The sequence below is a fragment of the Callionymus lyra genome, chromosome 12 (genome assembly GCF_982586985.1).
Source record: "Callionymus lyra chromosome 12, fCalLyr1.hap1.1, whole genome shotgun sequence".
In the NCBI taxonomy this organism is placed as follows: domain Eukaryota; kingdom Metazoa; phylum Chordata; class Actinopteri; order Syngnathiformes; family Callionymidae; genus Callionymus; species Callionymus lyra.
Genome location: NC_141829.1, coordinates 220,371 through 244,793, shown reverse-complemented (window position 1 = coordinate 244,793; position 24,423 = coordinate 220,371). Strand labels below are relative to the sequence as shown.

The window sequence follows — 24,423 nt, the reverse complement described above, 5'->3', positions numbered from 1 at the left end:
ACAAAGTATGTCTTAAGAATATTAACCATTTAACAAATGTTGAAACTTTTAATGGAGTTACTGTAACATTTTTAAGTATTTTAAAGACTGAATTTAGAAAGTCTTGAAGATCTTTGAATTAAAAATCATTAAAAACAAATTCAACCTTTCAATAAACACATTAATGATCAACTATTTAACGGAATAATTTAACACTTAAAAAAACATTTGAATAAAAAAAAGGTTTGAACATTTTAGGTTCATTGCAGGTTCACGTGTTGCGTTGGTTTACTCCGGGTACTCCGGCTCCTTCGTCTGTAGGTGTGTGTGTGTGTGTGTGTGTGTGTGTGTGTGTGTGTGTGTGTGTGTGTGTGTGTGTGTGTGTGTGAATGTTGTGCGTCTTTGCGTGTCCTGAGAGAGACTGGAGTCCTGTCCAGGGTGTCCCCTGCCTCTCACCCTGTGTAGCTGGGACAGACTCAGATAACACGCCCACATAAGAGATTAAGAATTCAACGTTCAATACTTGCTTCTGACACACGTTTGTTCCTCACAGTCCAACGATCTGAAGCAACTGATGCTGCTTCAGCAGATCCTCGTCAGGATCAGTGGATTTGTTGTCAAATCACTTTCAATTGTGTTTCCGTCTGTAAACATTACTTTTGTGTTTTTCTAAACTAATAAAAAGGTTTTCACGTCCAACATAAAATGTTATTAATGCATCCCTGCAACACCGAGAAGTAAAAGGTAAGTTTCTCTCCATCTTCTCACATGTGAAGGTCACGGGCTGATGTGGAGATGTTTTGTTGGTGCATAGAAACCATGATGTCAACAGAAACATCTACAGACACACCTGGTCCACGAGCATCACTTGACTTTCAGGTTTCACTTATGCAAATGTTTTCCACTGATTGTCAGTGAAATAAATCTATGAGCTTTCCTGGAGATAAGAACGTCCTTAAAATGACCAGAACAGCAGATAGAGAGAGTGTCCAGGAGACTATCGCTCATGGGTATCTTTCCATCGATCCACCGGCACCAAAGGCCAAGATCACCGCGGCTCACTTAGAATTCACTTTTCAGAATCAAAGATGCTTCACCGTGTTGTTGTTTCCAACACATCTGGTGTGTTTCCTGGTGAGGAGGTGGAGAACTGAGGACAGTCTGAGGACAATCTGAGGACCATCTGAAGACCATCTGAGGACAGTCTGAGGACAATCTGAAGACAATCTGAGGACCATCTGAAGACGGTCTGAGGACAATCTGAAGACAATCTGAGGACCATCTGAAGACAGTCTGAGGACAATCTGAAGACAATCTGAGGACCATCCGAGGACAGTCTGAGGACAATCTAAAGACAATCTGAGGACCAGCTGAAGACCATCTGAGGACAGTCTGAAGACAATCTGAGGACAATCTGAAGACAATCTGAGGACAATCTGAGGACAATCCGAGGACAGTCTGAGGACAATCTGAGGACCATCTGAGGACAATATGAGGACCATCTGAGAACAGTCTGAAGACAATCTGAGGACCATCTGAAGACAATCTGAGGACCATCTGAGGACAGTCTGAAGACAATCTGAAGACAATCTGAGGACAATCCGAGGACAGTCTGATGACCATCTGAGGACCATCTGGACACGATGTCCCCATCGTTGGCAGCTGCTGACCTTCTGCTCCAAGTGCTGCAAACTCTCCTCTTTCTCAGGCTGCAGACGTGGTTTCTTTATCTGGAGGATCATGGACTCAGTAATGCATCCTCGTCTCTCCGCTGACGCTCTGGGAATAAAATATATGGAACACGAGAGAAAACTAGTTGAGACGATTTCCATGAATAAATGTTGCTGTAACTCTTTCTGTATCGGTTTCATAAAGTTCATAAACTAAAGTCTTTTTCATCTTTTGATAAAAGTTAAGATAAAAGTAAATCGAAATCAAATGATATAAACGACGTTAAAGTTCATCACATTTGATTCGATACGAATATTTTTGACATATTTATTTCAAATGGATTTAATCAAAGGTATCTTTCACTGGATCTTCTCCTGACGCTCAATCATCAGAGACTCATGGTCACTCTTCTAGACGGAGTACCCGGAGTAGAACCATCTCACATCTCTACGGACATGAATCTTGAATTGATTAGATGTCAGAACGTGTCCTCGACATCATAGATGTTCCAGGATCCAGACGTTTACACCTGATCTTCTAGAATATTGTTCCATTTTGCTGTGAATCTGCAGCTTTTAAGTGACGGCGCCTGCAAGCGTCGCGACCCTCGCCTTGATCAACGTCACCAACACGCCACCGCCGGCTTAATTGGTAGAATTTCTGTCTTGGCAGACGAGGAAGTGAAGCCGCCGGCGGAGATAAAAGACTTTTAAAGTCTCTTGTGAGGAGCGAGCAGATGAAAGAGAAGCTCGTCCAGAGGAAACCTGTCCCAGCAGACAGGTGAGCAGAGCGACAGGTCGTCTTCAGCAGAGCGACAGGTCGTCTTCAGCTTCTCTCCTCAGAAGAAACAATCATGTCTCACTTCTCTGAGCTTGTTGACAAACATGAAGTGACTTCGCAGCAACAGCTACGTTTGGCTTCTACTCTCCATCCATTAAAATCCTGAAGCTTTGATTTCTTCACGAGGCGATGATCACAGCAGTGGATTCATCTCCGTCCGGTTTGAATTCACAGAAGACGTTGATTGATCAGTTATGTATTGATCATCACGCCTGGATCGTCACTTACTTTTCACTAGAACGTCTGCATTTAAATGTTTCTGGACTGAAAACTTTGCAAAAGCAGCTTCAATGAACAGTATCTTAAGGATCATTAGAAATATACATCATATATTTAACGATCTTCTACTCACCGGGACGACGGACACCCTGGAAAGGTCACCAGAGTGATACATTAAAGACTTAATATATCAGAAATATATCGACATCTCTTTCTTTCTCATTTGATTGACAGCTTGTGTTGCTATGAGACAATAGTTTATTATAAAACCATTATTCTGTTCTTACCGTCAAACTCTCAATGGAGTCCGAGTCTGAATGAAACGGATCATTATCTCGTCCAACATGAGAGGCTGGAACAATGTTGGCGCAGAAGAGAGCAGAAGAGAGCAGAAGAGAGTGATGCGCTGGTTTAATCAAACACTGGACGATATATGATGTCAGCATTGTTCGAATGACAATCAAATCCAATAAAATACGTTTAATTAAAGTCTTTGAAGCTCATTAATAACTCGTGAGGAAGAAGAGAAGAACTGACAGGCGTCGTTATCTCGTCTGTAGAAGTACTGAAATATGTTTTAGCTTTGTTAGTTCATGTACTATTGTGTTTCTTTAACTACCTGTAGCTTCAACAAGTACTTTGTTAGTTCATGTACTATTGTGTTTCTTTAACTACCTGTAGCTTCAACAAGTACTTTGTTAGTTCATGTACTATTGTGTTTCTTTAACTACCTGTAGCTTCAACAAGTACTTTGTTAGTTCATGTACTATTGTGTTTCTTTAACTACTTGTAGCTTCAACAAGTACTTTGTTAGTTCATGTACTATTGTGTTTCTTTAACTACCTGTAGCTTCAACAAGTACTTTGTTAGTTCATGTACTATTGTGTTTCTTTAACTACCTGTAGCTTCAACAAGTACTTTGTTAGTTCATGTACTATTGTGTTTCTTTAACTACCTGTAGCTTCAACAAGTACTTTGTTAGTTCATGTACTATTGTGTTTCTTTAACTACCTGTAGCTTCAACAAGTACTTTGTTAGTTCATGTACTATTGTGTTTCTTTAACTACCTGTAGCTTCAACAAGTACTTTGTTAGTTCATGTACTATTGTGTTTCTTTAACTACCTGTAGCTTCAACAAGTACTTTGTTAGTTCATGTACTATTGTGTTTCTTTAACTACCTGTAGCTTCAACAAGTACTTTGTTAGTTCATGTACTATTGTGTTTCTTTAACTACTTGTAGCTTCAACAAGTACTTTGTTAGTTCATGTACTATTGTGTTTCTTTAACTACCTGTAGCTTCAACAAGTACTTTGTTAGTTCATGTACTATTGTGTTTCTTTAACTACCTGTAGCTTCAACAAGTACTTTGTTAGTTCATGTACTATTGTGTTTCTTTAACTACCTGTAGCTTCAACAAGTACTTTGTTAGTTCATGTACTATTGTGTTTCTTTAACTACCTGTAGCTTCAACAAGTACTTTGTTAGTTCATGTACTATTGTGTTTCTTTAACTACCTGTAGCTTCAACAAGTACTTTGTTAGTTCATGTACTATTGTGTTTCTTTAACTACCTGTAGCTTCAACAAGTACTTTGTTAGTTCATGTACTATTGTGTTTCTTTAACTACCTGTAGCTTCAACAAGTACTTTGTTAGTTCATGTACTATTGTGTTTCTTTAACTACCTGTAGCTTCAACAAGTACTTTGTTAGTTCATGTACTATTGTGTTTCTTTAACTACCTGTAGCTTCAACAAGTACTTTGTTAGTTCATGTACTATTGTGTTTCTTTAACTACCTGTAGCTTCAACAAGTACTTTGTTAGTTCATGTACTATTGTGTTTCTTTAACTACCTGTAGCTTCAACAAGTACTTTGTTAGTTCATGTACTATTGTGTTTCTTTAACTACCTGTAGCTTCAACACGTACTTTGTTAGTTCATGTACTATTGTGTTTCTTTAACTACCTGTAGCTTCAACAAGTACTTTGTTAGTTCATGTACTATTGTGTTTCTTTAACTACCTGTAGCTTCAACAAGTACTTTGTTAGTTCATGTACTATTGTGTTTTTTTTAACTACCTGTAGCTTCAACAAGTACTTTGTTAGTTCATGAACTATTGTGTTTCTTTAACTACCTGTAGCTTCAACAAGTACTTTGTTAGTTCATGTACTATTGTGTTTCTTTAACTACCTGTAGCTTCAACAAGTACTTTGTTAGTTCATGTACTATTGTGTTTCTTTAACTACCTGTAGCTTCAACAAGTACTTTGTTAGTTCATGAACTATTGTGTTTCTTTAACTACCTGTAGCTTCAACAAGTACTTTGTTAGTTCATGTACTATTGTGTTTCTTTAACTACCTGTAGCTTCAACAAGTACTTTGTTAGTTCATGTACTATTGTGTTTCTTTAACTACCTGTAGCTTCAACAAGTACTTTGTTAGTTAATGTACTATTGTGTTTCTTTAACTACCTGTAGCTTCAACAAGTACTTTGTTAGTTCATGTACTATTGTGTTTCTTTAACTATCTGTAGCTTCAACAAGTACTTTGTTAGTTCATGTACCAAACTATTGTGTTTCTTTAACTACTTGTAGCTTCAACAAGTACTTTGTTAGTTCATGTATCAAACTATTGTGTTTCTTTAACTACCTGTAGCTTCAACAAGTACTTTGTTAGTTCATGTACTATTGTGTTTCTTTAACTACCTGTAGCTTCAACAAGTACTTTGTTAGTTCATGTATCAAACTATTGTGTTTCTTTAACTACCTGTAGCTTCAACAAGTACTTTGTTAGTTCATGTACCAAAGTATTGTGTTTCTTTAACTACTTGTAGCTTCAACACGTACTTTGTTAGTTCATGTACCCAACTATTGTGTTTCTTTAACTACCTGTAGCTTCAACAAGTACTTTGTTAGTTCATGTATCAAACTATTGTGTTTCTTTAACTACCTGTAGCTTCAACAAGTACTTTGTTAGTTCATGTACCAAACTATTGTGTTTCTTTAACTACTTGTAGCTTCAACAAGTACTTTGTTAGTTCATGTACCAAAGTATTGTGTTTCTTTAACTACTTGTAGCTTCAACACGTACTTTGTTAGTTCATGTACCAAACTATTGTGTTTCTTTAACTACTTGTAGCTTCAACAAGTACTTTGTTAGTTCATGTACTATTGTGTTTCTTTAACTACCTGTAGCTTCAACAAGTACTTTGTTAGTTCATGTACTATTGTGTTTCTTTAACTACCTGTAGCTTCAACAAGTACTTTGTTAGTTCATGTACTATTGTGTTTCTTTAACTACCTGTAGCTTCAAAAAGTACTCTGTTAGTTCATGTACTATTGTGTTTCTTTAACTACCTGTAGCTTCAACAAGTACTTTGTTAGTTCATGTACTATTGTGTTTCTTTAACTACCTGTAGCATCAACAAGTACTTTGTTAGTTCATGTACTATTGTGTTTCTTTAACTACCTGTAGCTTCAACAAGTACTTTGTTAGTTCATGTACTATTGTGTTTCTTTAACTACTTGTAGCTTCAACAAGTACTTTGTTAGTTCATGTACTATTGTGTTTCTTTAACTACCTGTAGCTTCAATAAGTACTTTGTTAGTTCATGTACTATTGTGTTTCTTTAACTACCTGTAGCTTCAACAAGTACTTTGTTAGTTCATGAACTATTGTGTTTCTTTAACTACCTGTAGCTTCAACAAGTACTTTGTTAGTTCATGTACTATTGTGTTTCTTTAACTATCTGTAGCTTCAACAAGTACTTTGTTAGTTCATGTACCAAACTATTGTGTTTCTTTAACTACTTGTAGCTTCAACAAGTACTTTGTTAGTTCATGTATCAAACTATTGTGTTTCTTTAACTACCTGTAGCTTCAACAAGTACTTTGTTAGTTCATGTACTATTGTGTTTCTTTAACTACCTGTAGCTTCAACAAGTACTTTGTTAGTTCATGTATCAAACTATTGTGTTTCTTTAACTACCTGTAGCTTCAACAAGTACTTTGTTAGTTCATGTACCAAAGTATTGTGTTTCTTTAACTACTTGTAGCTTCAACACGTACTTTGTTAGTTCATGTACCCAACTATTGTGTTTCTTTAACTACCTGTAGCTTCAACAAGTACTTTGTTAGTTCATGTATCAAACTATTGTGTTTCTTTAACTACCTGTAGCTTCAACAAGTACTTTGTTAGTTCATGTACCAAACTATTGTGTTTCTTTAACTACTTGTAGCTTCAACAAGTACTTTGTTAGTTCATGTACCAAAGTATTGTGTTTCTTTAACTACTTGTAGCTTCAACACGTACTTTGTTAGTTCATGTACCAAACTATTGTGTTTCTTTAACTACTTGTAGCTTCAACAAGTACTTTGTTAGTTCATGTACTATTGTGTTTCTTTAACTACCTGTAGCTTCAACAAGTACTTTGTTAGTTCATGTACTATTGTGTTTCTTTAACTACCTGTAGCTTCAACAAGTACTTTGTTAGTTCATGTACTATTGTGTTTCTTTAACTACCTGTAGCTTCAAAAAGTACTCTGTTAGTTCATGTACTATTGTGTTTCTTTAACTACCTGTAGCTTCAACAAGTACTTTGTTAGTTCATGTACTATTGTGTTTCTTTAACTACCTGTAGCATCAACAAGTACTTTGTTAGTTCATGTACTATTGTGTTTCTTTAACTACCTGTAGCTTCAACAAGTACTTTGTTAGTTCATGTACTATTGTGTTTCTTTAACTACTTGTAGCTTCAACAAGTACTTTGTTAGTTCATGTACTATTGTGTTTCTTTAACTACCTGTAGCTTCAATAAGTACTTTGTTAGTTCATGTACTATTGTGTTTCTTTAACTACCTGTAGCTTCAACAAGTACTTTGTTAGTTCATGAACTATTGTGTTTCTTTAACTACCTGTAGCTTCAACAAGTACTTTGTTAGTTCATGAACTATTGTGTTTCTTTAACTACCTGTAGCTTCAACAAGTACTTTGTTAGTTCATGTACTATTGTGTTTCTTTAACTACCTGTAGCTTCAACAAGTACTTTGTTAGTTCATGTACTATTGTGTTTCTTTAACTACCTGTAGCTTCAACAAGTACTTTGTTAGTTCATGTACTATTGTGTTTCTTTAACTACCTGTAGCTTCAACAAGTACTCTGTTAGTTCATGTACTATTGTGTTTCTTTAACTACCTGTAGCTTCAACAAGTACTTTGTTAGTTCATGTACTATTGTGTTTCTTTAACTACCTGTAGCTTCAACAAGTACTTTGTTAGTTCATGTACTATTGTGTTTCTTTAACTACCTGTAGCTTCAACAAGTACTTTGTTAGTTCATGTACTATTGTGTTTCTTTAACTACCTGTAGCATCAACAAGTACTTTGTTAGTTCATGTACTATTGTGTTTCTTTAACTACCTGTAGCTTCAACAAGTACTTTGTTAGTTCATGTACTATTGTGTTTCTTTAACTACTTGTAGCTTCAACAAGTACTTTGTTAGTTCATGTACTATTGTGTTTCTTTAACTACCTGTAGCTTCAATAAGTACTTTGTTAGTTCATGTACTATTGTGTTTCTTTAACTACCTGTAGCTTCAACAAGTACTTTGTTAGTTCATGAACTATTGTGTTTCTTTAACTACCTGTAGCTTCAACAAGTACTTTGTTAGTTCATGAACTATTGTGTTTCTTTAACTACCTGTAGCTTCAACAAGTACTTTGTTAGTTCATGTACTATTGTGTTTCTTTAACTACCTGTAGCTTCAACAAGTACTTTGTTAGTTCATGTACTATTGTGTTTCTTTAACTACCTGTAGCTTCAACAAGTACTTTGTTAGTTCATGAACTATTGTGTTTCTTTAACTACCTGTAGCTTCAACAAGTACTTTGTTAGTTCATGTACTATTGTGTTTCTTTAACTACCTGTAGCTTCAACAAGTACTTTGTTAGTTCATGTACTATTGTGTTTCTTTAACTACCTGTAGCTTCAACAAGTACTTTGTTAGTTCATGTACTATTGTGTTTCTTTAACTACCTGTAGCTTCAACAAGTACTTTGTTAGTTCATGTACTATTGTGTTTCTTTAACTACCTGTAGCTTCAACAAGTACTTTGTTAGTTCATGTACTATTGTGTTTCTTTAACTACCTGTAGCTTCAACAAGTACTTTGTTAGTTCATGTACCAAAGTATTGTGTTTCTTTAACTACTTGTAGCTTCAACACGTACTTTGTTAGTTCATGTACCAAACTATTGTGTTTCTTTAACTACCTGTAGCTTCAACAAGTACTTTGTTAGTTCATGTATCAAACTATTGTGTTTCTTTAACTACCTGTAGCTTCAACAAGTACTTTGTTAGTTCATGTACCAAACTATTGTGTTTCTTTAACTACTTGTAGCTTCAACAAGTACTTTGTTAGTTCATGTACCAAAGTATTGTGTTTCTTTAACTACTTGTAGCTTCAACACGTACTTTGTTAGTTCATGTACCAAACTATTGTGTTTCTTTAACTACTTGTAGATTCAACAAGTACTTTGTTAGTTCATGTACTATTGTGTTTCTTTAACTACCTGTAGCTTCAACAAGTACTTTGTTAGTTCATGTACTATTGTGTTTCTTTAACTACCTGTAGCTTCAACAAGTACTTTGTTAGTTCATGTACTATTGTGTTTCTTTAACTACCTGTAGCTTCAAAAAGTACTCTGTTAGTTCATGTACTATTGTGTTTCTTTAACTACCTGTAGCTTCAACAAGTACTTTGTTAGTTCATGTACTATTGTGTTTCTTTAACTACCTGTAGCATCAACAAGTACTTTGTTAGTTCATGTACTATTGTGTTTCTTTAACTACCTGTAGCTTCAACAAGTACTTTGTTAGTTCATGTACTATTGTGTTTCTTTAACTACTTGTAGCTTCAACAAGTACTTTGTTAGTTCATGAACTATTGTGTTTCTTTAACTACCTGTAGCTTCAATAAGTACTTTGTTAGTTCATGTACTATTGTGTTTCTTTAACTACCTGTAGCTTCAACAAGTACTTTGTTAGTTCATGAACTATTGTGTTTCTTTAACTACCTGTAGCTTCAACAAGTACTTTGTTAGTTCATGAACTATTGTGTTTCTTTAACTACCTGTAGCTTCAACAAGTACTTTGTTAGTTCATGTACTATTGTGTTTCTTTAACTACCTGTAGCTTCAACAAGTACTTTGTTAGTTCATGTACCAAACTATTACTTTCTTTAACTACTTGTAGCTTCAACAAGTACTTTGTTAGTTCATGTACCAAACTATTACTTTCTTTAACTACCTGTAGCTTCAACAAGTACTTTGTTAGTTCATGTCTCAAACTACTGAGTTTATTTGAATAACTTGAAGCTCATCATCCATGTGTTCAACAAGCACTTGAAGGTTTGAAACCCGTCGAGTCTCAGACCCTCAGACTCAGCCTGACCTTCACGATGAAAGGAAGATCATCGTTAATATTATTACGCATCTTTAGAAACTCCTGAAGAGAAAAAACGTTCAAAAAAATCCTTCAGGAAAAAGAACGCGACTTGAAGCGCCTGATGAACGAGTCGATCAATATAACTTGACGTGAACGTGAAGAATATGCAGAAACACATTTGAACAACTCTCTGAAAGTCACATCTTCGTCTGAGGAGGAAGAACAACAAACGAACACGTGGAGTTTTGCTTGATAATGACTTGAGCAATAAATACATATATTGTATGTAATAAACAACTAAGATTCTTTATAGAACACGATATTCATTTAATAATATATTTTTTAATAGTTTTCTCTCATCAGATTCTTATCATCCTTCATTTAATCAATTCATTCTATTTTGCTCCGGAGAATCTGAAGGAAGAATGTGAACAGATTTCAATATTCTTCGTTCAGCAGCTGATTATTATGTTCGGTATAACTTTATTGTTTACTATTATTTGATCCGAAGATCAAGAAAACTTTTTATCATCAATTGTTATTCATGTCAAGATTATACAATTAGACAGACTTCATCCATCCCTCTGGAGATGTGTATTATAACATCTCAGTGTTCTGTTTGAAATACTTCTATGTGTATTTGTTCATTACATGAAAACTAATAATCTCAGCAGATTTAATGTTAATTTACCGTTTATGTTGATTGTTGTGCGAACCAAACGTTTCTTTTCTTCCATAAACCTTGTTTTAAAGCATCCTCTCAGTGCAGATTTAAAATGTTTGTTTTCACGTCGTTCCTTCACTTCTTAAAACAGCTGATCTGATGAGGCAGGATGTTGGAGGTGCTGCGCATGCGCGCTGCTGACAGTAGCTAGCTGAAGCTAACAGCCCAGCTGTACAGATGTAAGCTAGCTCTGATATAAATGAGACAAAGAAACCTTGTGAAGAGTATTTCTCAACAAAAACACTTTAAGTGACTGCGGCTGATCGGCGCCACTGTGTAACGAAGCTGTATGAAACACCTGACATAAACGGAAGTATGAAACTGAAAGGTAATGCCGCCATCATATGTTTTTTAACTTTTTTCATTAGCTAGCCAAGCTAGCGCTAGTTAGCATGCGTTAGCTTGGTCTGTTAGCATGCTGTCATCGATACAAAGCGTGGGCCTTTGTTTTACACATAGACTCGCCGTAATGTTGTTAACATGACTTCAGAATTCAGTGCCTTAATCCTGCCTAGAGTCGTTAGACTAACGTGTACTTGACGTTTTACAAAACGGCACAGGCGTGGAGTCGTTGTTTATGTTAAGCTAGCTGCGCACAGTTAGCTTTGGCTGTGCGCTAAAGATGGATTTGTTTAAAATGCGACCTTTTCTGCTGCTGTTCACGTCACTCTTTGGTGATTTTGCTCAAATCTTCTATTCAGTAGAATATTTGACTGATGCGTGTTTGTTTTCTTCTCAGTTTGTTGCTATTGTACGACTAGTTGATGATTTGAATCTGACAGCCGTTCATGTTGCACTTCAATGAGTTGATATCATGATGTATATTTGCTTAAAATGACACTTTTGTTTTAAACCGTCAACATCATTCTTCTTCTCAAGTGTCCATTTGTTTCTGAAAGTTGTCATTTTTGTCCAGAGCCTTCTGTTTTTGTTTAGAAAGTACTCTTTTGATGTTGGAGAATATCATGGTGACATGATATAAAAACTTCAGGTCCCACAGTTAACGTCATTGAATGCTGAACAAAAACATGTACTAATATATACATTTAAATCTATCAATTCACCTTTGTTTGGTAAATATGTGTGCATATAAAATATTCTTGACGTTTCTGGTTTTACAAATAATTGTCAGATTTTTTCATTTTTTATTTTTTTTAAACAAAGGATGGTTTGAGTTTTTCATTGTTGTTATTTAATAACCTTTTGTGTCACTGCAGACTGGAACATGAAGATGGGGCCGTGAAGTATCCTGTTATGACCTTAACTTCACCTTTGGGCAATTTCTGATACTGAAAAGGTAATATTCTTTTGATCGAAAAGACCAATATCTTTATTATTAAGTACAATTCCCTGAGGTACAATACAAACAGTTACTTTTGTCTTTTAAAATCCCTTGCACAGTCACCAATTAAAACAATTAAATAGTTGTAAACTATTGATATGCTCTTTGACAATATTTTTTAAAAACTTCTAGACTCAAAAGTGGGATCGACCAAAGGACAATGTGTGTAATGGCAAGTCATGGTAAAGATTTTACCCAAGATGGATACTACGTGGTACCAAAACGACTAGTATCGTTGTATTTCTTTCCGTGATGGTACTGGAAGTATTGTTTCTTTTGGCAACCCGACTTTGAATAAAAGACAAACATGATTACATTTGGAACGAATCTGTAGAAACGATGACGGACTCAAATATATACCATAAAAAAGGTGACAATTTTGTGAGAAACATAAATAACCCTCAAGCTCTTAAAGTAAAGCAAAAAATGATGAAACAAAAATAAAATGAACACTTTTGTACAAAAATCTTTCTCTGATATGTTTCTTTGCCACGTTGGAACTTGCATCTGTATCAATAATTGTATTGAGATCCATTTGTAATCTGTATTTAATTGATTTCCTGGTTAATGGATTTAATACGCTCTTGGTATTGTAGGAAATGTGCAGCAATCTAGTTAACGGTTCAATCGCATCGTGACAAACTGGAATTTCTCAATTTCTGGCCAGAGAAAGAAATGTTGCCAAAATGTTAGCATTAGGGTTGTCGCATATAACTTTGGCAACTCATAGATTGAACAAAAATGTATATATATTCAATTTTAAATCCATGCTTAACCAAAACCACTCAGAGGTTCAATATGATTGAATGGTTGTTCAATAAGGTGACTTTATTTGTAAAGGTTGTGTAACTTGTAAAGTTGCAACTTCAAAATTGGGTGATTGGTTAATAATCTTTGAAATGTTATGACTTGACATTTCTGCTAACACACTCTTGTGCTGCATCCGTGGTACTTGGTAGACGTTGGTGTTTAAATTGTTCACTAAATGATGATGACACAAAGTGCAATTTCATGATGAAAGTGATCGATCATATAACATAATCACACGTTGTCTTTAGAATTTGTCTGGTACAAGCATTTTATGTAAGTAAGTCATTTATATTTATAGAACGCTTTTCCAGACCAGGGTCACAAATTGCTTAAACAATCAAAACGATACGGAAAAATATACTTTAAAGATCAAGATAACACTGAGAACAACTCAGGAGTTCCAGAGAATCAGGGAAAAGCCTGAACAAATAAAAGTCTTAAGATGTTTCTTGAAGGAGTCAGTAGATCATCAAACACAAAGAGAGAGAAGATCGTTCCAAAGCTTCGGAGCAACAGTCTGGAAGGATTTCTCTCCTCTGGTCCTGAACCGTGTTCAGGAACCATCAGTAGATTCTGATCCACAGACCTCAGAGTCCGAGCTTGGGTGTAAGGCTGGATCAGATCGCTGCAGAGTTCTGGATCAACTGCAGGCGAGACAGTATTTAATAGTATTTACAGTATTCAAAAAATGAAATGTGAACGTTTTTCCAAAATGTCTTTTAGTTGGAAATTCACCAGGTGGAAAGAAAGCATCTTGATCATGTGACGTCGGGATCTAATTTACTTGACTCATTTGGTGACCGTTACCAACAGCTTTTTAACTGTTTGCTTTGGTGCAAAATTAAGAATGAAAAAGTGTAGGTTAAAAATTGAAAGTGTGGACAGTGCTACTGAAATGGCTTGGAACCTTGCTACAGTTTTCAACTGTGGGCTCTGTAATTGATTTCTCTCTTGAATCTATACATTAAGTGGTGTTGATTGACCAAGAGGCTTGTTTGTGTCGCTTACTTTAACGCACAGAAATGCATCAACTATAAACCAGAGAAATCCACTTGAATATTTTTTACTTTATGATTATCTCTTTGGTCACTCTTAAACAAACTATGAATTATCACATTTATTTTAATTGAGCAACAGTGTTGTCATTGATGCAGTGTCCGTTTATATTGCTGATGTAGTTGGTTAGTTAGTTAGTCTTCATTAATCCCTCTAAAATCACAGCAGGTCTTTTATTTGGAGACGGAAAGTTTAGCAAGAACAACAATTTCTATTTTTGTGATTACACTGTGATGCAATGGTGTGTGATGGAATATTTGTAAATAACCTGTTATTTCTTTTCTGAACCAAGAAGTGCTTAAAGGACACGAGTGCTACCTCTGAACTGGAGATGTCACGGGTACCAACCCCTCCCCCTCCTGGGGAGATGTCCAGTGGGCCAGTGGCAGAGAGCTGGTGTTACACACAGGTTTGATCATTTGATCTTTAACAAAACCTTATGTGACTATTAAACTGACCTTGAAGCTCCTTTTATAGTTTCAATGTAATCAATCACGCGTTTGTTTTTTTTTTTAAATAAGAAACTCACAACCTGTCAATGTTCTCTATTTCCAGGTCAAAGTTGTGAAGTTCTCCTACATGTGGACTATAAATAACTTTAGTTTTTGTAGAGAAGAAATGGGCGAAGTGTTGAAGAGCTCAACCTTTTCCTCTGGTCCCAATGACAAAATGAAGTGGTACGTATTGACTTACGGTGTCGGTGATTAGTGGATCCACTCCAATTGTAATGGCATTAACAAAGAATAGTATTTGTTATGTACCGGGAACTTTTAAATACAAGATAATTTCCTTCAATTGGAGACAAGTTGTACAGTTTACCCTCAGGAAGAAGGAAGAAAGTTTTTATGAGGACTATAGAAATGTCCTGATTGTCAGCTAATGTTTAAATGCTTTGCATGTTACTGATTTTATTTCCCCTTCTTTAGGTGTCTACGAGTGAATCCAAAGGGACTTGACGATGAAAGCAAAGATTATCTCTCGTTATATTTACTTCTTGTTAGCTGTCCAAAAAGTGAAGTCAGAGCAAAGTTTAAATTTTCCTTGTTGAATGCGAAGAGAGAGGAGACTAAGGCGATGGGTGAGTGAAGTGACAGAAAATAAGTTGACTGTAAGGGATATGGATGCACTGTTTAAACAAAATGAACTAAATTGTTTTCTTTGTTACTTTAGAAAGCCAAAGAGCCTACAGATTTGTTCAAGGTAAAGACTGGGGATTCAAAAAGTTTATCAGGAGAGATTTCCTCCTTGATGAGGCCAATGGGCTTCTGCCTGATGACAAGCTCACACTGTTCTGTGAGGTAAGATTTTATTCCATATCCTCTTGCAAAGACTGGCCGTGTTGATGTATCATCAGAACCTTGTGGTGCAATTCAGTTCCGCAACTTACCCTTTATGTGCAGGTTTGTTGCATCAAAGGAAATTTACCTCATTGAAATTTAAAATTAACATTGGTGAGCAGGTAATTTAATTTAGTGCTTGGAAAAAATCTTAATGTGCCTGGAGGTAGAGTTGGGGGGGTTTGGAAAATAATTGCCATAACAGTCAAGTTTGACATTCAAAACTACAAGCCCTCGACTGTTTCGATTTTTCCCTGCAACGTTGATGACTGGTTTTCTGAAAGCATTTCTCTCCTGCATTATTGTACAGGTGAGCGTGGTCCAGGATTCTGTCAACATCTCGGGCCAATCCAACATGAACATGCTCAAAGTACCAGAGTGTCAGTTGTCTGATGACCTGGGGAACTTGTGGGAGTGTTCACGCTTCACAGACTGCAGCCTGTACGTGGGAGGGCAGGAGTTCAAAGCCCACAAATCCATTCTAGCAGGTAAAGAAGTCGTCCATCCCTGCAGTGTTTGAATGCATGAGCTTAATGATCTGTTGAGCCTTCAAACATGACGATGAATTTAGGGGCTAATTGTTAAAGGCTGTGTTATCATGGCTCTTCCTACCATCACAAACGACAAACCTGCCCTCGTCCTTTTATGCTTCTATAATCTGTTCATCAATACATCTTTATGGTTGGTTTCGAGGTATTCCGATTTCTCCCCAGTATTAAGGTCATGCTCAAGCACGTTGTTGATGCTGCTTGTTGGATAATTCCCTTCATATCTGGAAAAACTTTCCCGAAAGAGATCTCCAGGGGGATCAATAAAGTTGATCCATCTATTTTGGCTAAAACACACTTTGTTTGGCCTTCATGGTAAAAATGTGTTTTCATTGTGTGTGTATTTTAGTCGAGTCATCCAATGTTTTCAATCTCTTTGATAATGTATATGTACTAAAAGCTGCTTTGCTCCAATACATTCACAATTGGAAATTATTTTTTTCTGACAAAACAATACAAGCCTTTGAAGGCTGTTGATCTTCATTTGTTTACAAGAGTATAGTACTGACGTCTACTTCACTGTTCAATGGATGTGATTGAACTAAAGGGGTGATGACGTAGCTTTACGCTTTAAAGGTCGCCTGAAAAGGAATTCTCCTATTCCTGTCGTCATGACCCAAAATATCAAGGAAACCGTGGATCTTTTGACACAAAAGTATCTTTCTATGGCTCTAAAAAAGACGTCAACTTTCAGCTATGACTTTACAGAAAACTTGACCCAGATGACCGTGGGATGCTGGAGATGGAAGCTTGACTTCTTTATTTGTTGTGTCCAATTGAACGTTGTGGTGGCAGCTTTAGTCACTGCTATAGAGTCTTCCTGTTGAAATGGTAGATTAAGATTATTTTGGTTGACTTGGTGCTGATCAGAAACTTTTGTTTCATGTTTTTTGAAAATGTATCAAGTTGTTGATGAACTTTATTTTGCTTCACAGCCAGGTCTCCTGTGTTCAACGCCATGTTCGAGCATGAAATGGAGGAGAGTAAAAAGGCAAGACTCTTCCTTCTATACAGTTTACTACTTTATTTTCTATTGTTCATGATGTCATTGTTCTCTCTCTACCTCAGAACCGTGTTGACATTAGTGATGTGGATCCCGAGGTCTTTAAGGAGATGATGGGGTTCATCTATACAGGAAAGGCTCCAAACCTGGAGAAGATGGCCGACAACCTGCTGGCAGCTGCTGATAAAGTAAGACGCTCATGAATCGAAAGTTCTTATCAACACAGAATATTTTCTTCAGGCCAACGCGGCACAAACAGAAACAGACGCGCGTCTAAATGTTGACGGTATTTTGCATTCGAATCATGACTCATATGTTGACGAACTGAACACCTTGAATTTGTGTAAGAGGTTAATTAACTGCTCATTAGTTTTAGTATTGCTTACTACTGTATATAGTATAAAAAAGTATTAGGACCAATAAAGGGAAATCATTTCTTTAATATCTTTCTGATCAATATGAGCTTAAATGTGAGATTTGTTCAATATTGTGACGACGACGTGTCGAGTGATTCATTAGAACATCTTTCATTCTCTTCCAGCTTTATCTGGTTCTTTATGTTCATTAGATGATGTTGGATAATGTTAAAGTCAAAGTTCTCATCCTTGGTAACACTGCTCTCAAAACTGTACCAATCCAATGTTTCAGCTGCTTCTCACAGTTCACGAGCAGCTGCTTCACACAATAATGTGTCGAAACCTTCTGGTTGTTTGAGTGTGTGTTGAGTCTGTTGTCATCACTTCAACACTTTGTTGTTCTGTGTCGTCACTGTTGTCGTCATTCACTTGAGTTTCATATCGTCGTTTGTCGCCTCATTATTCTCACTACTGTTTAACTGCACCATAGTTGCCTAGCGAGCTGCAAATATCCCATAATATGCTCACGATGGCAAACCTGACAGTTTGACTCATAAAAAACCATAATTATTATTGATGAGCTCATTGAAAGATCTGTGTATTCACTTCATTTCAACCAAGATGGTTTCGGTTAAACTAACCAACCACTGATCAGGTTATTAGTCGCTAATGAAATGTTTTTAAGCAATATTTGCATAAAATATAATTTCTAACTATTTTAATTTCTGATGATAAGTGAACTAATTAAATGTGTGTTTAATGTGTAAAGTTTGCTGCCGTTGATCTGTAATCATGGATCGTGTCACTCGTGTCCATCTGGACCAGAACAGAAACGAGTTCCTGCTTCTGTCGCGTGTTCTGGTTCAACTAGTAATGAACGTCTGTCTCTGAAGTACGCTCTGGAGCGTCTAAAAGTCATGTGTGAAGAGGCTCTTTGCAACAACCTCTCGGTGGAGAACGTGGCCGACACCCTCATCCTGGCCGACCTGCACAGCGCCGAGCAGCTCAAAGCACAAGCCATAGATTTTATCAACAGGCAAGTATCGGAGAAGAGAAAAAAAATCCTCTGGTGATAAATTTCTGCTGCCATTTGTGTTTACCGGCCCTGAATGCTTACCTTTTATCTCGCTATAGGTGCAGCGTCCTGAGACAGCTGGGCTGTAAAGATGGAAAGAACTGGAATAGCAAGTATGTAATTAGCTGATATGTGTGACACAAGATTAATAACATGCTCTTATCTCCTTCCACAGCAGATGCATTAGAATTCATTGTTTTAGCCCGACTCGCTGTATTTGTGCTCACTTTGAGGCGCGTATCTTTCTCTCCTCCGTATTAATAGACTCGTTCCTGCGCCAGGAAATGAAACATTTGTACGACTTTATTCAGAGCAGACGCACAATGTGTTATTCTTTCAAATGATGTGTGTAGGACACCTTGAAACCATGACGGCGCTTTGAGCTCTTTATCCTCGTCCGTCATATCGTCAAAGAAGAAAACATCGAGTCGGAACTATTTTTATGGTTAAATAATAGTTTAAAAGTACCTCCGTGACCAATGAATGAATACTCGTAGAAGAACAATATGTAAAGTCATTTGTTTAATTTCAATCGGTGATGAATGTCTGGTAAGAGCTTCAGGACTGCCTTGACCGTCTTGTCCATGAAGTTCATGTCTAGAGACTGGTTTGACTCGACATGTGATATTTCTGTCCTCGTTCCCGACTCTCTCTCCTCCTGCTTCGTTCCATTAGCATCTCTTTATTGATTTTTAATGACCCCACTCTTAAGTCTGTGCTCTCTGTGCTCGCAGCCACGCCACCGACATCATGGAGACGGCGGGCTGGAAGTCAATGATCCAGTCTCACCCTCACTTGGTCGCCGAAGCCTTCCGTGCTCTGGCCTCGGCCCAGTGTCCGCCCTTCGGTCTTCCCAGGAAGCGTCTAAAACAGTCGTGATGGCGCCGGGACTCGCTCGCGGGAGTCGAGACAGAACTAGCGAGGCGACCGTTGCATTTCCACCAAAACTGAACACACTTGAACACGAGGAGTCGCTGACCAGGAGGACGACTGGCATCCGTGGACTTTGGGGGGAAGAGCTGATTTGATGTTGCTTGCTTGTGTTGCTGCCCCGACTGAACGCTGTTCAGTGCGGGCAGGAAGTCAAGCTGCCTGCTACTGTTCATTTCCTGTCATTTGAAAAGAATGGCCTTAATATATCTGCCATCGCTCTGGAGCTGCTCTAGAGAAGTTTGTCTCTAAACTCTGTGCCTGCCTTGTCACGAAGACCAGGCTCCTCCAGGTTGCACTAGTTCCCATCATAGTCCTTTTGATATGGAGTTCGATAGGAACGTAACAAAGGTTTGACTAAATGGGAAATATTATATATTTGTAATGTTTAGCCCGTTTTGTGACTAGACATTAAAGCATGAACACTTTCAGTGCAAGGTCAGTTCTTTACACTTTTTAAAAGCTGTGTATGCCCCATATTGATGGCACCATTTCTATGTAAATGACCGTTCGACCATCTTCAGACCAGTGTTTAGGAAAGTCTGTGTTGCTTCTGTGTGTGGGAATAATAATCTGCCGTTCTCGACCCAAGTGTCATTCCTGAGGAGATCAAATTGTTTTAGGCCAAACACCAGAAAACAGTCCCATTTAGCCAGTCTCTCTCTCATTGGACATGATTCCGATCATACGTCTGTGAACTGTTTTAGATTCAATCGATTCTTTCCTTAGTATTGCCAACTTGCAAATATTATATATTCTCAATATCTTGTGGTTAATAAAAGTGGAGAGACTAATGCATGGTGATGTTCTTGTCGAAGAAAGTGTCCAAGTACAATTTTTGTAACGACGTCTGCATTTACCCCAATTATTTGTGCAGAACTAAATCCAGTTTGTGCAAAAAACAACCTTTTCCTCTCACTCGCTTGATGTCTGTCGGGTGCTGAGCATCACCTCAACTGATCGTGTGAATGTTCAGTCCGTCGTATGAACGTTGACGCCGGAGGGTTTTGTAACGAGAAGAAGGATCACTTTCAGGTGATTCGGCTGATGTTGACTGGAAGTGACGCGTCTGAAGTGTGACTGAACGAATGCCTGCATTAACACATTAAACATTTTCCAGCAGTCGGACGTGAATCTTGTCTCTTATTGAAGTGTTTTAGTTTGTCTCAGTGGAGTCTTAACTTCTTAGAGGTCGACTCGAGTGAAAGAACATGTAGTGAATGTTCTTCAAGACGCAGTAACTTCATGTTCTAAACGTATTACTTTATAAAGTTGCTCTGAAATCTGGACGAACGAGAGGTTACGAGAGTCCATTATGACGTAATAATGGCTTCACTCCTCCAGCTGTAATAACGCTTTGTTTACACAACGAGTCCCTTGGAGGTGGAGACCATTGATGACGCGCGGCTACAAACCTCTATGCTTGACCAATCACAGCAGAGTGGGTGTGGTTATTAACAAGATTTAATCTCCAGAAAAACGGTTTTCAGTGGGCGGAGCTTAAGATCATTTTCTAATGTCAATATTTAAGTGATCAATAAAGTTTTTAAATGCTAGATCACTTCTTCAGGGAGTGACATGAACAAATCAATCATGAGGTTAAAACAGTTGAATGTTTAAAGATGTCTGGTCATAATGCAGTGGTCATAATGTTGTGGTCATAATGCAGTGGTCATAATGTTGTGGTCATAATGCTGTGGTCATAATGCTGTGGTCATAATGTTGTGGTCATAATGCAGTGGTGATAATGTTGTGGTCATAATGCTGTGGTTATAATGCAGTGGTCATAATGCAGTGGTCTTAATGCAGTGGTCATAATGCAGTGGTTATAATGCTGTGGTCATAATGCTGTGGTTATAATGCAGTGGTTATAATGCTGTGGTCATAATGTTGTGGTCATAATGCAGTAGTCATAATGCAGTGGTTATAATGCTGTGGTCATAATGCAGTGGTCATAATGTTGTGGTCATAATGCAGTAGTCATAATGCAGTGGTCATAATGCAGTGGTCATTATGCAGTGGTCATAATGCAGTGGTGATAATGCTGTGGTCATAATGCAGTGGTTATAATGCAGTGGTCATAATGCAGTGGTCTTAATGCAGTGGTCATAATGCTGTGGTCATAATGTAGTGGTCATAATGTTGTGGTCATAATTGTGGTCATAATGCTGTGGTCATAATGCAGTGGTCTTAATGCAGTGGTTATAATGCTGTGGTCATAATGCAGTGGTTATAAAGCAGTGGTCATAATGCAGTAGTCATAATGCAGTGGTCATAATGCTGTGGTCATAATGCAGTGGTTATAATGCTGTGGTCATAATGCAGTGGTCATAACGCAGTGGTTATAATGCAGTGGTCATAATGTAGTGGTCATAATGCAGTGGTCATAATGCAGTGGTCATAACGCAGTGGTTATAATGCAGTGGTCATAATGCTGTGGTCATAACGCAGTGGTCATAATGCAGTGGTCATAACGCAGTGGTCATAATGCAGTGGTCATAATGCTGTGGTCATAATGCAGTGGTTATAATGCTGTGGTCATAATGCAGTGGTCATAATGCAGTGGTCATAATGCTGTGGTCATGCAGTGGTTATAATGCTGTGGTCATAATGCAGTGGTTATAATGCAGTGGTCATAATGCAGTGGTTATAATGCAGTGGTCATAATGCAGTGGTTATAATGCTGTGGTCATAATGCAGTGGTCATAATGCAGTGGTCATAATGTAGTGGTCATAATGCTGTGGTCATAATGCAGTGGTTATAATGGTCATAATGCAGTGGTCATAATGCAGTGGTTATAATGCAGTGTTTATAATGGTCATAATGCAGTGGTTATAATGTAGTGGTCATAATGCTGTGGTCATAATGCAGTGGTCATAATGCAGTGGTCATAATGTAGTGGTCATAATGCAGTAGTTATAATGCAGTGGTCATAATGCAGTGGTTATAATGCAGTGGTTATAACGCAGTGGTTATAATGCAGTGGTTATAATGCAGTGGTTATAATGCAGTGGTCATAACGCAGTGGTCATAATGCAGTGGTTATAATGCAGTGGTTATAATGCAGTGGTTATAACGCAGTGGTCATAATGCAGTGGTTATAATGCAGTGGTCATAATGCAGTGGTTATAATGCAGTGGTTATAATGCAGTGGTTATAATGCAGTGGTCATAATGCAGTGGTTATAATGCAGTGGTCATAATGCAGTGGTCGGTTCAGATGTGATTGACAGGAAGAGTCGGTCTGAAGACACGAGGCTCAGGTCGACGCTCAGATTAAAGGACTAATGAAGACGATCTTCCACATGAAAGACGTGGTTCGGGGAGCGAAGCTCGGCTGGAATCTCTCCGGAAACATCCAAGCGAACGACCTTGACAGCATCTCGCCGACCTTTAATCATCGTCCGGCGAGCAGGAAGCGTCTCGTCTGCATCATTAGAGAACGATTTGCTCGTTAGTTCCCGGACCTCATGGTTAGATATGTAAATACAGAGCCTTGTTGTAGAAGAAAGTCTTCAGCGAATATGAAGCTTGTCTTTAAAGGACAGAAGGAAATAAAAGAGGTGAAATAGAAGGAGATCTTCAAGGACGCAAAGAAATCATTTAAAGCAATAAACCAGAGAAGTTCTAGTTAAACTAGTTGAGTTTGTTGTGACGTCAACAATGACAAATATATACAAATGTTGATTTAAATCCTGATCCAATGAGTCGCTTTAGAAACGGTTGAAATGGACGCGTCGACTCTTCTGTGGACACAGATCCTGACTGGGATCAGATAAGAGTAATGGAGGCTGGTGTCCCTGATGGTGGCCTCAGAATGGATGTTCTCCCCGAGGCGTCGCTATCAGTCGCTATCAGTCGCTATCACAGATTCATTGGCTCTTCACGCGCCGGACGAGAGAAGCAGTCACATGACACCAGTTCAAAGCAGCTTTAATGCCAGAAAAACCTTTAAAGAAGCAAAGTTTCGAAGTGTTTAAGGTAAGGTAAGGTAAGGTAAGGTAAGGTAAAACTCTACGCACGAGAACGTCTTCAACACGAGACGAGCAGGAAATCAAACGTCGACCAACAAGTCGAGGAGGAAAAGATAAACATCAGAAACATGATCACAGTTTTCACATCGAAGGATCAAAACACGTTTTACACTTTATTTACAAACATGTTTCTTCAGGATCTTCACGAGAGAATCACGATTATTAATGATATTATTAACCTTTAATCCAATCAAACTGGTTTCAGACGCAGGTAACATCAACCAGGTGCGAACCTAGAAACTACCTGGACTGGTGAAGCTTTGGGTCGTCATGGTTACGGGCGCCGGCTGCTCATTGGCTGCCTTGGGATCTCAATCAACACATCAAGCCTCGTTGGATCCATAATTGAAATCCTGACGAAGAAACGTTTTTCTGATTGTTTTCTGCGCTTTTCTACGTCCAACTGAGTTGGACAGGTTAACCACGCCCCTTTACACAAGCCCCGCCCTGTTAGTGAATATTTCCCGCCCCTTTGTTGACTAAGCCCCGCCCCTTGCAGCCACACCCACTTTACCATCTGACCTTGACTCTGATCTCATGAGTCATTTTGAAGGGACTTTTAGGGGCGGGGCTTGAACAAGAAAGGGGCGGGGCTTACCCAGCTGTCAAAACCTAGTGTGACCAGGACAGGTGTGTCTCTTGTCAGGTGTTCCGTCATGTGACGCCCGAGGGTTCTAAACGGCTCGTGAAGGAGAGGTCGGAGGTCACACAGGTGAAGGGTCGTCAGCCGGTGGAGGAGTAGGGCGTGTCACTGTGGTAGTTGTAGTCCGGACACACCTTCTGCACCAGCTTGTAGTCGACGCTGTAGAAGGCGATGTAGATGCAGATGACCTTGAAGGGCTTGGAGCAGAGCCAGGACACGTGGCTCTGGGTCTGCTCCTGGTAGCAGACCTTGGACGGGTCGAAGCTGCACAGCGCCGTCTTCTTGTTGCGGTCCGTCTTCTCGTACTCCACGCGGCAGTTGAAGGACTTGGAGTCTTTGGTCTCCTGCTGGACCAGCTCGAACTCCACCACCTTGGACGGCGGCACCAGGCTGACGGACACGTTGCCCAGGCCCGTGG

The 24,423-nt window shown here is 38.2% G+C and overlaps 2 protein-coding genes across 3 annotated transcripts in view; one reads left to right on the top strand and one right to left on the bottom strand.

Annotated features, from left to right (window-relative positions):
• Positions 1 to 11,042: 11,042 nt before the first annotated feature.
• Positions 11,043 to 19,759, top strand: spopla (speckle type BTB/POZ protein like a). 2 transcript variants are annotated; one of them, XM_087804071.1, is made up of 12 exons: positions 11,043 to 11,199; positions 12,089 to 12,168; positions 14,375 to 14,488; positions 14,635 to 14,756; positions 15,006 to 15,157; positions 15,250 to 15,377; positions 15,727 to 15,904; positions 16,900 to 16,955; positions 17,033 to 17,155; positions 18,217 to 18,359; positions 18,458 to 18,511; positions 19,133 to 19,759. In XM_087804071.1, exons 3-12 carry the CDS (start codon positions 14,411 to 14,413, stop codon positions 19,275 to 19,277), a joined length of 1,179 nt encoding a protein of 392 aa, XP_087660197.1. In that variant the 5' UTR covers positions 11,043 to 11,199; positions 12,089 to 12,168; positions 14,375 to 14,410; the 3' UTR covers positions 19,278 to 19,759. The 2 variants fall into 2 exon arrangements, with proteins under 2 accessions (XP_087660197.1, XP_087660196.1); XM_087804070.1 differs by having other exon boundaries at positions 14,372 to 14,488.
• Positions 19,760 to 23,245: 3,486 nt separating this feature from the next.
• Positions 23,246 to 24,423, bottom strand: part of nxph2a (neurexophilin 2a) — a 21,243-nt gene continuing 20,065 nt past the window's right edge. Inside the window, exon 3 of the mRNA XM_087803923.1 lies at positions 23,246 to 24,423. This exon is cut by the window's right edge and continues 370 nt beyond it. Within this exon, the coding sequence (XP_087660049.1) occupies positions 24,086 to 24,423 (338 nt within the window). The 3' untranslated portion in view covers positions 23,246 to 24,085.